The sequence below is a fragment of the Elephas maximus genome, chromosome 11 (genome assembly GCF_024166365.1).
Source record: "Elephas maximus indicus isolate mEleMax1 chromosome 11, mEleMax1 primary haplotype, whole genome shotgun sequence".
In the NCBI taxonomy this organism is placed as follows: domain Eukaryota; kingdom Metazoa; phylum Chordata; class Mammalia; order Proboscidea; family Elephantidae; genus Elephas; species Elephas maximus.
The window spans coordinates 30,073,532-30,091,086 of record NC_064829.1 but is presented as its reverse complement, the minus strand read 5'-3'; the positions used below and the strand labels follow the sequence as shown (position 1 = coordinate 30,091,086).

At 46.0% G+C, this 17,555-nt stretch overlaps 1 protein-coding gene across 2 annotated transcripts in view; it reads right to left on the bottom strand.

Annotated features, from left to right (window-relative positions):
- LAMA3 (laminin subunit alpha 3) overlaps positions 1-17,555 on the bottom strand; it is a 323,465-nt gene that overhangs the window by 83,540 nt on the left and 222,370 nt on the right. For both annotated transcript variants that reach the window (XM_049902138.1, XM_049902139.1), the window contains 3 exons: positions 16,008-16,121; positions 7,761-7,870; positions 3,612-3,692 (listed from right to left, as the gene is read on the bottom strand). In XM_049902138.1, the coding sequence (XP_049758095.1) occupies positions 3,612-3,692; positions 7,761-7,870; positions 16,008-16,121 (305 nt within the window). The remainder of the gene's footprint in view (positions 1-3,611; positions 3,693-7,760; positions 7,871-16,007; positions 16,122-17,555) is intronic.

The window sequence follows — 17,555 nt, the reverse complement described above, 5'->3', positions numbered from 1 at the left end:
GATCTACAGATACAATTCAATCCCAATACAAATACCAACAATTTTATCTAGTGAAATGAAAAAACTAATGACCAACTAAATATGGGAAGGAAAGAGGCCCTAAATAGCCAAAGCAATATTGAAGAGCAAAGTATGTCAAAACATACTCTACAGCTACTATAATCAAAACAGCCTGGTATGGGTTCAATGACAGACACTAACTAATGAAACAGAATTGAGAACCCAGAAACAAATCCATCTGTTTATGAACAACTGATTTTTGACAAGGGGTCAAAGTCCATTCAGCGGGGAAGAGGCAGTCACTTTGATAAACGGTGCTGGCAAAACTGGATATCCACTTGCAGAAAAATGAAATAGGACCCATACCTCACACCACACAGTAAAACTAACCCCAAATGAATCAAAGGCCGAAATGTTAAGCCTGAAACTATAAAGTTCCTGGAAAAAAATACAGGGAGAAAACTATGGGACCTAATCTTCCCATAGACAGCAGTTAGGCTAACAAGTATAACACATGCAAACAAACAAATGCCTGAACAGCAGAAGACAAAACAGATCACTAGGATCGCAAAAAAATTAAAAATTTACACTCATCAAATGACTTTATTAAAAGAGTAAAAGGACAACCTACAGACTGAGGAAAAAATCTTCAGAAATGACATATTTGATAAGGGCCTAATCTCTAAAATTTATAGAAAACATCAACAAACTCAACAACAAAAAGACAAAATGGGCAAGGACATGAACAGACACTTCACCAAGAGGACAAACAAGAGGCCAACAAACACATGAAAAGATGCTCATGATCATTAATCATTAGAAAATGCAAATCAAAGCTACGATGAGATATCATCTCACCTGGGCTAAAATGGCACTGATAAAATAAACAGATAACAACAAATGTTGGCAAGAACGTGGTGAGATTTGAACCCTCATCCATTGCTAGTGGGACTGTATGATCACTGCAGAAAGTGGTATGGTGCTTCCTCAAAAAACTAGAAACAGAAATACCTTATGACCCAGCAACCCCTTGCCTAGGAAAAAAAATAGATCTCATTAAAGAGACACCGACATATAGATGCACACCCATGTTCACTGCTGCTTTAATCACAGTAGGAAAAAAGTGGAAACAACCTAAATGCCCATCAACTGATGAATGGATAAGCAAAATGTGGTACATACATACAATGGAGTGCTATGCAACCGTAAAGAACAGCGATGAGTTCCCAAAACATATTATAACATGGATGGACCTGGAGGACATAACGCTAAGTGAAATAAGTCAATTGCATAAGGACAAATATTATATGATTCCACTTTTATATGAAGACAAGAAAAGATACACATACAGAGACCACTGTTTGTTGGTGGTTACCAGGGAGGTGTATAGGAGAAGGGAACCATGCCTTAGATTGTAGATACTTGTTATTTTTTGGAGATGGGAAAAGGAGCACCAAATACGAGCGCAGTGAGCAGAGCTTGATGACAGTAAATGATGTCACTGGGAAGCTCTCAAGAAAAAAGGATGTTTGCGCTAACGAATCTGACATATATACTTTGACAACAACACCAACAATAGCCAAAAAAAAAACCCAAGTGTATCATCACATATGTATGCATATAGGCATACAAGGTGTACAGGTATGTAAAGGTAGGCATAAGTGCATACATATGTGTGCACAGAGAGAAGTAACTATATATACATGTAAGTAAAGATATGTGAGTATAGGCATATATATTCATAGAGGACACAATTACAGACACCTCTCAGACATAACCAAACACTTTAACAGATTGGTTTTCCGTGTTTGAAGGCTTAGGACATTGGTCTCATGGGACAACTGAGTCAACTGGCATAATACAGTTCACAAAGTTCACGTTGTGCGTCCTAGTAAAGTGGGTAGCATCTGAGGTCTTTAAAGCTTGTGAGCAGCCATCTAAGATCCAACTATTAATATCCACTTGTCAGGAACAAAAGAGAAAAAAGACAACCAAAGCCTCCGAGAAGATACTAGCCTACAGGGCTAAGAGCCTACATGAGCTACAGCCTCATTTGCCCTGAGACAAGAAGAACTAGATGGTGCCTGGCTACCACTACTGACCATTCTGAATAGGACAACAATAGATGAATCCTGATAGAATGGGAGAAAAACGTAGAACAGAACTCAAATTCTTAAAAAATCCAGACTTGCTGGACCAATGGAGACCAGAGGACTCCTTGAGACTATCGCCCTGACATATTCTTTAAACGTTCAACCACAACTATCCCATGAGTCCACTTTTTAGCAAAATAACATAGTGGCACACACAAAAAAGGATATTACCCATGAGTATGGTTCTCTAGTTTAAAAAAAAGAAAAATCTGTATGAGGCCAAAAGGCCACCAATTACTTCAAAGCAAGATGAGAAGATATGGGGGCAGGGAAACGAGAGTGCCAGAAGAGTGGCAAAGAGAATGCAGTGGAAGAGAACGCTGACTCATTGTGAAAAACGTAGCTGATGTCACTGAGCAAAGCGTATAAATGCAAACCTTAGTTTACTGTATAAACTTTCACCAAAAACACAGTAACATACTATTTAAAAAAAAAAGTGACTATGACAGAGACTTTGCCCTTAAGAGTGTTCAGCTTGGGGAGTACAGAAGTGTGTGTATGCAGGTATGTGTGAGTACACAGGAGTATGTGTGTACTAGTATGCAGTATGTGGAGCACAGTATCTAGAGATGTGTACACGTGAGGGGTACGGGTACGCAGGGATATAGGGGGTAGTAGAGATGTGTGTTGGGTAGAGGTATGCAGAGATGTGTATCAGCGTAGGGATATGTAAGGGATACGTGGGGGGAAGGGAGTCTGTAGAGATATGTAGGGGTGTAGCTATATGTGTGAGGAATTGTTGTTAGCTGCCATGGAGTAGATCGCCAGGCCTTTGTTCCTGGTCCACCTTAGTCTGGAAGCTCTGCTAAAACCTCTTCAGCATCATAACAACAAGCAAGCCTCCACTGACCCAGGAATGGGGCCTGGGTCTCCAGCATAAAAACAGCATAGAAGGGAAGAATTCTACAAATGAACCAAAATTGCCCCTCGTGTAAGGCATTAGGGACCCCCTACTATGGTTTTACTATGGAGGGGGAAAACCTGGTGGCGTAGTGGTTAAGTGCTACAGCTGCTAACCATAAGGGTCGGAAGTTCGAATCTACCAGGCGCTACTTGGAAACTCTACAGGGCAGTTCTACTCTATCCTATAGGGTCGCTATGAGTCGGAATCGATTTGACAGCACTGGGTTATTATGGAGGGTGTGTGTGGGGGTGCGTAGGGTTATGTAGGAGGTTGTATAGGGCTACATGTGGGTGTATGTATATGATGTGCTGGCCTCATAGTCAAATTTCTGAAGCAAGGAAAAAAAACAGCAAGCAAGGAAAAGAAGGAAGTTAATGATTTTTTAAGTGAGCAGTCTTGTGTTATTCTGGAGGTCTTTTTCCAGCCTTCAGTGAAACTAACAGCACCACCCCTAGCTCTGAGCTTCCACCCAGCAAAGCCCTGCCCGTGGCTGGTGCCTGCAGCAGCCTGCCCGGAAAGCCCTCCCACCACCCCCGGGGAGGGGCAGTACCCACCTTTCACACTGTGTTCCTGTGTATCCCGGCTTGCAGGAGCACCTCACGTTTCCCCCATTCACAACACAGCCGGTGGCGAAGCTTGAAGACAAAAAAACAGCCTCAGTGAAAATAAAAGTCAATAGGTTTTATGCTCATTATTTTTGTTACAAAAAACTGACTTGTATTAAGTGAAAATCAGAGCCGCGGGTCTTCTAGCTACTTTTTGTGTGAAGAAAATTTTGCCCGTCAAGATTTGTAGGAATAATGATGAATTGTTTCAGCTGACACTGGGCACACTGCGGTGAAGAATGGCTAAAGGCATTTATTTTATTTTTGGCTTGTAGAAGAAATACATTCCTTCCCTCAAGACAGAATAAAGTAACTCTCTTTGGAAGAGATGATTACGACAGCATTTTTCCAGGAATAACAAGGAAGGAGTAAAACAAGTCTAGGCAGAAAAAGAACTGAGAGTTCTGATTCTTTTTTCAAATTTTCTCCTTGTTTATTCTAGTTCTTTTATATTGGCCCATTGCCTTCTGGGACAAAAAGGCGGTGGTGGGGCTAGACCCTCGAAGCCCCAGAAAGGACTGAGACACGGTGAATGCTCGACTTAGCCCGGGGATTCTATGGGCACCATCGTTCATGACTTTCGTAATTTTTCAAACCACTTTGTGGAATTTTGATTCTTTTTCTTTTAATTCTAAACTGACATATATTTGAGAAGAAGCTTTTTTTTTTTTTTTTAACAAAGAGACCATGAAAAAGCCCTGTCATCTTATGAAATGTCTGTGTCTGTTCATTGAATATTTGTTGTCGTTAGCTGCAGTTGAGTTGGCCCCGACTCATGGTGACCCTATGCACAACAGAACTAAACTCTGCCTGGTCCTGCACCACTTCCATGATCAGTTGTGGATCAGACCTTTGTGATCCATAGGTTTTCACTGTCTGATTCTCGGAAGTACATCACTAGGCCTTTCTTCCTAGTCCACCTTAGTCTGAAAGCTCTGCTGAAACCTGTTCAGCAGCACAGCAACACAAACATCTCCACCGATAGACCAGTGGTGGCTACACAACAGGCTCACTGGCTGGGAACTGAACACAGGCCTCAACCATAGAAGGTAAGAGTTCTACCACTGCACCACTAGTGCCCCCGCTCATTAAACATCACACTCATGTAAACTGGGGAGGAAATAACTCCATTTTCATTAATTATACAAAGGCATTTGACTGTGTGGATCACAACAAATTATAGATGACACTGCAAAGAACGGGAATTCCAGAAGACTTAATTGTGCTCATATAGAACCTGTACATAGACCAAGAAGCAGTCATTCAAACAGAACAAGGGGATACTGCGTGGTTTAAAATCAGGAACAATGTATATCAAGGCTATATCCTTTCACCATACTTATTCAACCTATATATTGAGCAAATAATCACAGAAGCTGGACTATATGAGGAAGAACACGGCATCAAGATTAAAGAAAGAATAATTAACAACCTTCGATATACAGATGACATAACCTTGCTCACTGAAAGTGAAGAGGACTTGAAGCACTTACTGATGAAGATCAAAGACCACAGCCTTCAGGATGGGTTACATCTCAACATCAAGAAAACAAAAATCCTCACAACTGGACCAATAAGTAACATCATGATAAATGGAGACTGAAGTTGTCAAAGATTTCATTTTACTTGGATCCACAATCAACACCCATGGAAGCAACAATCAAGAAATCAAAAGATGTACTGCATTGGTCAAATCTGTTGCAGAAAACCTCTTTAAAGTGTTAAAAAAAAACAAAGATACCACTTTGAGAATTAAGGTGCACCTGATCCAAGCCACAGTATTTTCAATTGCCTCATATGTGTGTGAAAGCTGGACAATGAATAAGGAAGACCAAAGAAGAACTGGTGCCTTTGAATCATGGTGTTGGCAAAGAATATTGAATATACTAGGACCGCCAGAAGAATGAACAAATTTGTCTTGGAAGTATAGCCAGAATGCTCCTCAGCAAGAATAGAGAGACTTTGTCTTAACATACTTTGGGCATGTTATCAGGAGGGACCAGTCCCTGGAGAAGGACATCATAGTTGGGAAAGCACAGGGTCAACAAAAAAAGAGGAAGGCCCTCAATGAGATGGAACTGACACAGTGGCTGTAACAATTGGCTCAAACGTAACAATGACTGTGAGGATGGTGTAGGACCAGGCAGTGTTTCTTTCCATTGTACCTAAGGTCACTATGAGTCAGAACTGACTTGGTGGCACCTAACAACATTGACAAATCATTTCTCTGGTAAAAGAATTCTTATCTGAAAAATCTTTCCTGGCCTATTAGATGGATACAGAAGTGTACCTCCAAAGGGACTGTTAGAAATTTGTCAGCAGTATTAATACTGCTGGAAGGACAAACATAAAATAAGTAGAGCTTTACTGATAAATCAGAGGAGATACATGTTACTTCAACTGCTTGGAAGCTGGGCAGGCTGACCATGATGATAACAACATGCTTTTCACCTAAAGAGGAAAATTTTTCTCCAGCACACCAGTGGAAACCTTGGTGCTATCTCTTTTCTCTAGCTCATGTTCAAACAAGCCGAGGCAAGTGTCAATGATAGATCCCTTTACAAATGGAGTTGCAGGACTGGGAAGGCTTAAAGTATATTAAATTCATAGATAACAAAGCAGGGTGGATATTTCAAATATATATGTCCAGAAAAGCCATACTTGGGCATGTAACTTCTGATAATATTAAGCCTTGGCCTATTTCCCTGATAGCCACTGATAGAATCAGCCTTAGTGGCCACACTTGCTTCTGAGCCTGTGTACTACTGATACTTTATCACTATCTTCCTGATTTTCAAACCAACTCTTGCTTCACTTGATTACTTGTTATATTTTGTTTGGATCTCACAGTGGACATGTAAAGATAAGTAAAGGTATTACAAGGTGCCAAACCAAAACAGAACATGTCCCATTTACCATGAAAAGCAAACCAAAAGTTTGAGTCCACCCAGAGGTGTCTCGTAAGAAAGACCTGACGATCTACTTCTGAAAAAGCAGCCATTGAAAACCCAGTGGAGCACACACAGTTCTATTCTAACACACAGACATCGCCATGTGTTGGAACTGATTCCAGGACAAATGGTATTTGGTTATGCCTACATGGTCCATTGGCCATATTGGAGCCTAAACAACAGTTTGGATCATGCCACTCCATGGCTCAGAACTATCCAGTGGCTTCTCATCACACTGAGTATAAAATACAATGCCTTATCATGGCCCACAAAAGTCCTACAGACCATCTACATGCTCTGAACACTGGCTGTCCTGCCAACCTCATTTCCTACCACTTTCTCACTCACCGCTCTTCAGTCATCCCTGCCTTCTACTGTTTCATAAACATGCCATTGCAGGACATTTCCCTCTTGCCTTCTTTTTCCCTGGGACCCTCATCCCGATGATATTGCCATGGCTTTTTCCAGATCACCATTCAGATCCCTGCTCAACAACTTCAGAAAGCCCTCCTTCACTGTCTTCTCTGATAAAGTCACTCACTTCCTAACATAATCCTATTTTAATTTTCTGCACAGCATTCGTCCCTACCTGAAATCATACTTCTGATTTATTTACAGAGATGTTTATTGAGTGTGACTTCCAACACACACACACATACATACCAGATAAAGTCCCATGAGATCAGAGACTTTGCCAGTCTTCTTTACTTCAGTTTCCCTGGCCCTATAATGGATGCTCGATAAGTGTTTAACCATTGACTAAACAGCAAAAAAGGAAAAGGAATGGCCCAGAAGAACACAACTTGGAATAGGGATTTATGTTTGTTTTGTTTTGCTTTTTTTGTTTGTACATTAATATATATGTGTATAACTATATATGTATTTATAGATATAAAACAGTTCTATTGAGATGTATTTCACTTACCATACAATTCACCCATTTCAAGTGTACAATTCAATGATTTTTAGTACAGTCACATAATGTGCAGCCATCGCCACAATCAATTCTGTAACATTTTCATCACTCCCACAAGAAACCCTGTACCCGTTAGCAGTCACCCTCCATTCCCCAAACCCTCTCCCCCCAGCCATATGAAGTCACTAAACTACTTTCTGTCCCATAGACTGTTTCCAAGCTTGTCAGTACCTGTTCGTATGAGGACAGGGACAGGCCCTGCAGGATCCATGGAGGGCGCTCCCGTAGTGGCCCTCTTTACAGCGCTCACAGTGGTCCCCAGCAGTGTTGTGCTGACAGTTCTGGGGACAGAATGAAGAGCACAATCAACAGCAACCAGTTACTTTTACTGCTTTTTAGTTAACTGTAACCTGAGCTACTCACACAACTCTAACTCGAGCCCTCTGACTCTGTATAATATCAGCTCCACCAACCATGTATTTTCCTTGTCTATCCAAGCATTGCTTGTGCCAAAAAAAAAAAAGACGTAAGTGCCCTTCAATCAGTTAGGTGACGATTAACGTCCGGAGGCATGGTGTAGCGCGGAGAGACCAGCCACATGCATGTCCCACTCTGACACAGTAGCTGTGGAATCTTGGGCAAGTTCCTTCACCTCTCTGAGCCTTGTTGTTTTTACATATCAATTTTATCGATGTGTGATTCATATACAATTCCAATTTTGTTAAAATGTACAATCAGAAAAATATCTACTTCCCAAGATGGTTGGGAGGATTTAAAAGAGTAAACTATAATAGGCCCTCGGCAAATGTAGATTCCTTTCCCTTTTCCTCGTAGGATTGCCTCCATGAAAATTAACTTCATTTGACTTCATAATTCACCTAACAATGGTATACTGAAGAGCAATGAAACTGAAATACGTTTTCAATACATGGAATTTGTTAAAAAAATAAAAACTTATACAGTAGCTGAAAAAAGATCTGAGCTTAATTCCAGTGTTCCAAGGAAGCAAGAAATTAAGCTTTTTATTTATGAAAATCCAATTATTTTCTTGTTAGAGTCAATGCCTCATGAATGTTATTCTTTAGAGCAAAATATTGAGATAATACAACTTTGCAACTGAGCAGTCTATTGAGGCCAGCCTAGTGGGTTGTGTAGAACTGGTTTACTTCGTGGAATTTTTAGCTAAATATAACCCTTCAAATATAACTCTAATAATAAGCACAGAAATAGCTGGGGAAACTCCCCTTGCTATGGACATTTGACTTTAAAGAGATACTTTGTGTTAATTACCAGTCGCCGTGGAGTCAACTCCAACCCATGGCGACCCCATGTGTGTCACAGTAGAACTGTGCTTCATAGGGTTTCAATGACTGACTTTTCAGAAATAGATCACCAGGCCTTTCTTCTGAGTTGACACTGGATGAACTCAAATTGTCAATCTTTCGGTTAGCAGCTGAGCACGTTAACTATTTGCACACCCAGGGACTCCTTGCGTTATTTACATGGCCTGAAACGAGTATAATTTTTAAAACTTGCTTATGTATTTTTTTTCTCATGCACAGGTGGTCCTAGCAGGAAACTTTAACGCATGTGGGTTGTTTAATAAAATACGAAGCCAGGTTGGGAAAAACAATATCCTTGGAATTACAAGAGGGCCTGGCACTGCTCTGAACAGGAAAGACAGCCCTTCAATCTTAAATGCCTCAATTGGCTCAAATTAGACAAATCAATCCTTCATGAGCCCTTGAATAACTGAGAAATACACAATCAACTAAGATGTTAAAAATATCGATTCTTATTTTTTCCAGACATACGACTGTGCTGTAAATGCAGGGGATTAGTAAGTATTTCAAAGAACTGGGTTGGCCTTTAATGTGGGATGCTGCTCACACATTAATATCTGATCTTCACTAGGAAGCTGCTTCTGTCTAGAATCCTCCCCTCCATCCCAAACTAGCACCATTCGAAGGGGTTTTCCTTTGGGTTCTGGCACTTCCTGCAGCTCATCAGCTCCACAGAGGAGCCCTCTCGGGGTCAGGTGAGGGCACGAAGCACCCTTCACCCTCACTTTGCTCAGCTGCCCTGACTCAGTCATAAAACATACGGTTCTCTTGAACTAATCATTTACTTTTCCACTCCAGTGTCCTTTCCTTTTCAACTCCCAATGACATAATTTTAAAGTGCAACCCTGAACACATATATTTTAGTCCTCTGTCTACTTAGTTCTAAGGCTAAAAACCCTGGAGAAACAGAACATGAAGAAACAAGAATGACGGCAAGGCCATCTGTGTTCTGCTAGAAGCACTCTGAACACTGCTCTCCACAGGGCTGAGTGTTTCCAAGCCCAGGGGTGAGGGCAGGAGACTGTGGGAAGGGGGTAGAGCCTGTGCTATTTGACCAAGTCCCATAAGAATGTCTGAAATTGCCCCTGGCTCTCAGTTAAGCACGGCTACCCTGGAAGCTATCTTCATCGGTTCTGCACACTTGAGGCACCTGCCTCTCTAGTGTCTTTGTGTTTTATTTTGAGCCTCCAGGAATGACTGAGTGAACGCCAGGGAGCCCTCATCCACTCCTACAGCATGTGATCTTCTAGTTTCACTTAACAACAAACATCTCTTAGGCACTTACTGTATGCCAAACTCTGCCAGGTGCTTGGGATACAAGGATGGTCAGTACCTTAACTTGCGGGCAAATAAAAAACCAAAACCCGTTGCTGTCAAGTTGATTCTGACTCAAAGCAACCCTATAAGATGGAGTAGAACTGCCCCATAGAGTTTCCAAGGAACGCTGGTGGATTGGAACTGCTGATCCTTTGGTTAGCTTAACCACTGCACCACCAGGGCATAACTGTAAATACACACATTCAATATAATATTGAATTTGTTGAATTCAAAGTTCTATGCAGTGTCATGTAAGAGCAAAGAAGAGGCACAGCTGGCCCTTCCAGAGCCTCAGGGAAGGCCCCCTGGAGATGAAGCTGCTGGATGGAGGGTGGGAGCAGAGACATCAGCCTGATGGAGAGCTGGGGGGAGGGAGGAGGGCCTTGCAGGCACAGGGAACAGTGTGTTCAGAACCTCAGAGCCTTGAGACAGCTTGGTCACCAGTGCAGGGAATCTGCTGCATTTTGTGTCCACAGAGGGTGGAGTTGGGAGGCAGGTGACATAGGCAGGAAGGCCCCCCAAGGGCCTGTTAAGGATCAGGCTCCCTCTGAAAGCCTCTGAGGCCACAGGAGGATTTTAAGTAGGGAAGCCCTGGGTCCACTGGGAATTTCAGATAAATCATTCTGGGGGCAGTTGGCAGGGAATAAAAAGAAGGAAAGCTGAAGAAGGAGGATGGGAACAGAGAGGGCAGGTGCATGGGATCAGAGAGGAAGATGAGGCTGTAGTGACAGAAGGGGTGACAGAGGCAACAAGAGGCAAGGAGAGCTGGAGGAGAAGGAGAAAATAAGCAGGGAAGCAGGGCAAGGAGAAAAGAGAAAGGCAGGAGCCTCTGCAGAGAAGGGAGCCCTGGGGGACCTCTGCAGAGAAGGGAGTCCTGGCGTCCTAGGCAGAGAAGGGAGTCCTGGGGTCCTAGGCAGAGAAAGGAGCCCTGGGCGGGGGTGGGGGGGCCTCTGCAGAGAAGGGAGCACTGGGGGGGGCCTCTGTAGAGAAGGGAGCCCTGGGGGACCTCTGCAGAGAGACAGGAGCCCTGTGGTGGTGGCCTCTGCAGAGAAGGGAGCACTGGGTGGGGGGGGCTCTGCATAGAAGTAAGCCCTGGGTGGAGCTGCTGCAGAAAAGGGAGCCCGGGGGGCCTCTGCAGAGAGAAGGGAGCCCTGTGGTGGGGGGCTCTACAGAGAAGGGAGCCCTGTGGTGGGGGGCTCTGCATAGAAGTGAGCCCTGGGTGGAGCCTCCGCAGAGAAGGGAGCCCTGGGGGACCTCTGCAGAGAGAAGGGAGCCTTGTGGGGGGCCTCTGCAGAGAAGGGAGCCCTGTGGGGGGGCTCTGTATAGAAGTGAGCCCTGGGTGGAGCCTCTGCAGAGAAGGGAGTCCTGGCGTCCTAGGCAGAGAAGGGAGTCCTGGGGTCCTAGGCAGAGAAAGGAGCCTGGGGGGGGGGGCCTCTGCAGAGAAGGGAGCACTCGGGGGGTGCCTCGTAGAGAAGGGAGCCCTGGGGGACCTCTGCAGAGAGAAGGGAGCCCTGTGGTGGGGGCCTCTGCAGAGAAGTGGGGGGCTCTGTATAGAAGTGAGCCCCTGGGTGGAGCCTCTGCAGAGAAGGGAGCCCTGGGGCGGGGCCTCTGCAGAAAAGGGAGGGGGTGGAGCTCTACAGAGAAGGGACCCCTGAGGGACCTCTGCAGAGAGAAGGGAGCCCTGTGGTGGGGGGCTCTGCAGAGAAGGGAGACCTGGGGGGGGGGCCTCTGCAGAGAAGGGAGACCTGGGGTGGGGCTCTGCAGAGAAGGGGACCCTGAGCGAGGGCCTCTGTGGAGAAGGGAGCCCTGGGGGAGGGGGGGCTCTGCATAGACCTGAGCCCTGGGTGGACCCTGCGCAGAGAAGGGAGCCCTGGGGGGAGGGGGGCTCTGCAGAGAAGGGAGCCCTGGGGGACCTCTGCAGAGAGAACGGAGCCCTGTGGTGGGGGGCTCTGCAGAGAAGGGAGCCCTGGGGGAGGCCCCTGCATAGAAGTGACCACTGGGTGGAGCCTCTCCAGAGAAGGGAGCCCTGGGTGGAGCCTCTGCAGAGAAGGGAGCCCTGGGGGACCTCTACAGAGAGAAGGGAGCCTTGAGGGGGGCCTCTGCAGAGAAGGGAGCCCTGGGGAGGGGCCTCTGCATAGAAGTGAGCCCCTGGATGGAGCCTCTGCAGAGAAGGGAGCCCTGGGGGGGCATCTGCAGAGAAGGGAGCTGGGGGAGGGCTCTGCAGAGAAGGGAGCCCTGGGAGACCTCTGCAGAGAGAAGGGAGCCCTGGGGTCCTAGGCAGAGAAGGGAGTCCTGGGGCGGGGCTCTGCAGAGAAGGGAGGCCTGGGGAGCCCTATGCAGAGAAGGGAGCCTGGGGGGGGGTCTCTGCAGAGAAGGGAGCCCTGTGGGGGAGGGGCTCTGCAGAGAAGGGAGCCCTGGTGGGGGGCCTCTGCAGAGAAGGGAGCCCCTGGGGGGGCCTCTGCAGAGAGAAGGGAGCCCTGTGTTGGGGGGCTCTGCAGAGAAGGGAGCCCTGAGGGAGAGCCTCTGCAGAGAAGGGAGCCCTGAGGGAGAGCCTCTGCGGAGAAGGGAGCCCTGGGCTGGGGGGGCTCTGCATAGATGTGAGCCCTGGGTGGACCCTGTGCAGAGAAGGGAGCCCTGGGGGGAGGGGGGCCTCTGCAGAGAAGGGAGATGTGGAGCTCTGCAGAGAAGGGAGCCCTGGGGGAGGGGCCTCTGGAGAGAAGCGGGGGAGCTCTGCAGAGAAGGGAGCCCTGGGGTCCTGGGCAGAGAAGGGAGCAGGGAGGGGGGAGCTTTGCAGAGAAGGGAGCCTGGGGGGGGGCCTCTGCAGGGAAGGGAGCACTGGGGGGGTCCTCTGCAGAAAAGGGAGACCTGGGGGGGGCTCTGCAGAGAAGGGATCCCTGGGGGAACCTGTGCAGAGAAGAGAACGTGGGGGGGGTGCTCTGCAGAGAAGGGAGCTGGGGGAGGGCTCTGCAGAGAAGGGAGCCCTGAGGGACCTCTGCAGAAAGAAGGGAGCCCTGGTGGGGGGGGGGGCTCTGCAGAGAAGTGAGCCCTAGGGTCCTAGGCAGAGAAGGGAGCCCTGGGGGGGCCTCTGAAGAGAAGGGAGCCCTGGGGGGTGGGGACTCTGCAGAGAAAGGAGCCCTGTGTGGGGGGGCCTCTGCAGAGAAGGGAGCCCTGGGGGGGCAGTCTCTGCAGAGAAGGGAGCCCTGGGGGGACCTCTGCAGAGAAGGGAGCTGGGGGGGGTCTCTGCAGAGGAGGGACCCCTGGGGGGCCTCTGCAGAGAAAAGGGAGCCCTGTGGGGGAGGGGCTCTGCAGCGAAGGGATCCCTGGGGTCCTAGGCAGAGAAGGGAGCCCTGGGGGGGGGCCTCTGCAGAGAAGGGAATCCTTGGGGGGACCTCTGCAGAGAAGGGGGCCCTGGGGTCCTCAGTAGAGAGATGGGAGCTCTGGAGGGGGGGCCTCTACAGAGAGAAGGGAGCCCTGGGGGCCTCTGCAGAGAAGGGGGCCTTGAGGTCCTCAGCAGAGAGAAGGGAGCCCTCGGGGTCTTGGCAGAGAAGGGGGCCCTGGGAGCCTCTACAGAGAAGGGAGCCCTGGGGGGTTCTCTACAGAGAATGGAGCACTGGGGCGGGGGGGTTCTCTACAGAGAAGGGAGCCCGGGGGTGCTCTCAGCAAAGAAGGGAGCCTGTCATCACCAACCCCTCTGGCTCACAGTGTCTGTATAATGTACCCGGATACTCCTGCCCTCTCAAATAAACATTGTACAGCTTTACTAACAAGGAGTTGGGCTATTTCTCTTTTTAAACTTTAAAGCTTATTCTTAAAATGGCCTGGAGATTTGCACACCTGTGAAGGTCCAGGATTTGAAGAATGTACTCTGGAACTTTAAAGGGGGAGGTCAGTTTACAGAGGAGTCCCCGTGAAAGCCCATTTGATATTCATTTCCCCGTTTCTGTTCCTTAATGATTAGGGCTGCTTCCCCGGTAACCACATGGTGGCTACCTTTGGGGACAATATCACCACTTGGTGCTTTGCCATTGAGCAGATGTGACTGAGCCCAGACATGAGCCTGTGTGTGCATGTGTGTGTGTGTGTGCATGTGTGTGCACGTGTGCGCATGCACACACGTTCCCCCGCTAGACTGCAAGCCTCTTGAGAGTTGGTATGATTTATGTTTTACGATTTTGACCCCAGCACTTAGCTAAGTACCTGCCACGATAGCAACTGCTCAGTAAGGGTTTCCTGAGTGGTTAGTTTCTAGAGCCACATGGCCATTCGGAACATGTGAAGACAGGGCTAAGAAGAAGAAGGAAATAGACAAGAAAATCTTCTTGTTTGATTAAAAAACGTGCATTATGACTCTCACCAATGACCTTTTCACTGGGTGAATGGGCTACAGAGAAAACTCCCTTTGTTTTTCATCAGGTTTTATAGAATGGACTTGACATCTAGAAATGATTCAGCAATAAGATAAATATTTATTTTTAATCAAAGCATCTACCTGTGTTACATACAACATACAGCATCAAAGATAAACTTTTCCATAGGAATACTTAGGAGCTGAAAAACAGTATTTCCCAATGTCTTTTATTCTTTTTGAACTTATAAGGCTAAAATCCTACAAAATGGTCTATCAGGCTCTTTACAGCAATGTCCTGTTCTGGCCTGTCCCATCTGGCAGGGGAAGCTATCCCTGGGACATGCTGAACTGGCTTAACACAGTCTAGGAACTCAAAGAGCTGAAACACACTCTAGTTGAATTACACAGTAAAAAGGAAACCTATGCCAGAAGAATGCATTTCCCAGAGAGCACAACATAACCAGAGGCTCTGTGTTCCTGGGGTCACACACTCTCTCCTTCCCTTGAAGCCATCCATTCTCACTCTAATTAAGGGAAGCCCTGGTTACCAGGAGAACTCTGAGAAGAGGGAAGAAGGAAGCAGAATGAAAACAACTTCTGCTTCAGGATGCAAAGGAAATATTTCCTAGGAATCTGATTTTACGTGGGAGAATTTTCTAGAGTATTCCAGAGAAAAGATGGCTATCCAGTGGCTAAGTCATAGACATCAGGACTGCCTTGAAAGGAAAAAGAAGTTGATACAGGGTACATGCACCCTGAGGGTACTGTGAAGAAGGAGGTGAGGGGTTGTTTTCCTTCCCCTCCCCTCACCTGGCTGCCACGTAAACCCACTTTGTCTCAGCTAAGCCATAAGGCTTTCTTGAGAGCCCCAGTACCCTGGGGTACTGCGTGTCTGATAGCAACAAGGCCCTACCCTCCACAACCTTTTGCCACCCTAACAAAACTGGGACCCAAGGTAACGGAGCTCTGATTTATAATATCTTGGCAATAATTATTCCCAGGATCTGCCCATTAACATCATTTAATGAAAAAGAGATTTAGAAGCTAAAGTGTAATTTAATTGTTCAAACGGGTGTTCTTTTTTAGTGAAATGGAGGAAAAAATAGAGTGTAAGATAATTCAGTCTCATAATGCTTGAGCCTCGTTCATTACGTAACAACAATAAACAATTGCCATTGCTTCTGACTCATGGTGATTCCATGTGTGTCAGGGCAGAACTGTGCTCCATAAGGTTTTCGATGGCTAATTTTTTTGAAAGTAGATCACCAACCCTTTCTTCTGAGGCACCTCTAGGTAGACTCAAATCTTCAACCTTTTGATTAGCCATCAAGCACATTAATCATTTGCTCCACCCAGGGTCTTGCCTACATTTCATAGCAACCTCTAGGCCCTGATGTCTCAGGGCCAATTAGCGGGGAAATGTAGAGAAACACCTGCCAGCTGGTAACATGAGAGCATCAATTTACTCACAATACATATTCCTGAGCCATCCTGGCATCGATTCGAATGCCCGTTGCAATTGCAGGGAACACACCGTCCAGTATACAAGCCTTTGTTATCCCGATAGTATCCAGGGCTGCAAGCCTATTTTTCAAACAAAGTGTTGTGTCAATAGAACAAAAGGAAACAATTATCCCAAATGTGACAATTCTGACTATGAAGCATTCTTTCCTTCATTCAGTGTGTGGATTTCTCATTTCAAACTCTAGCCAGGTTCATTCGCCTTGTATCAGGTTCTGTTTAGTTCCCATGCAACCGTGGGATTGTGGGTTTGTGCCTGCGTGGGAGATGTGTGGTGAGAAAATTGGCGAAAGGGAAAGTCGAGGGTGGGTTGTGGAGTGAGGTAGTGGGGTTCTTCTCCTCCTCAAACCAGTCCTGTGGTGAATGAGTAAACAGGGCCAGGAAGTTAGTCCTCAGGTTTGAATTCAGAGTCCTCAGTGGATGGGACATCTAACAAATCACTTCAAGTTCAAGTTCTCTTAGGGTAGCCACTTCCTCTCCAAATGTGATTTGGGGTCAGATGGTGGGAGAAGGAAGAAGGAGGAGGGGGTAAGAAGTCTTAATTGGGATGCACACAAAATGGCAGAATCACTTCACTGCTACTCACTAGTCTGTGAGCAACAGGTACCCAGGCTGTGCTCAAGTCCTCATATGGGACTCTTCACGAACGTGGCCCATTTGGTGCACACGGAACACTCTTGGGGGAGTCTCCTTGAGTTTGGTTTTGTTTTCTTGTTCAACATTGTTTTGATTATGTCTAGCTCCTGTATATTGTCTATTTCTAGCTTAATACAAACGATCATGTTTCATATTGATGAAAAACCTACACTTTTATTTTGATGAACTGATATAAAAAAGGATTCTAGTTAAGAATGCCTCCAATGTGGGGGAGGAAAAGCAATTATTCTTATACTAGGCCTTAAAATGTCATTAGATTTCCATCTTTAAGAGAATTATAGACATTTTCTTTATTTTCGCAGAACTAAGGGTCAAGATGAGTCAGAATCATGGCAAGTGGATTTTTTTTAAATCATGCATAGATTAAAAACAGATTTGTAACTAATTTCTTTCACCGATCTCCTATATGCCCTATCTTACAACATCAGGAAAAAATAGTATTTCAAGATAAAAGAAAAACTTTGATCTAATTCTCTTTAACTGGCACACAAGTCTGTAAGACTCTGAAGCTAGGGTCCAAGGAAATCTTGAAACAAACGGTACAATCTCATTTATCCATGGCCATAAGGGTCTCCAGCCGGTCAAGCGCGAGGGAGGAGGAAGCAACCTGCAGGGCTGGAGGCAGAGGCAACATGTACAATTCAGAGTGAAATTGCCCAGTTGCCATTTGTTGGTAGCTTCATCCCAAGTTACCAATGACTACAAACCATACACAATAACAACATAGTAATTTCCCATATAATGTTCCTTTAATCTATCAGGAACCATGTTTAGGCAAAAGAACACATTGCAAAAAAAATTAGATTGCTTTATGTGTTATACGAATAGGCTTGTCTAAGG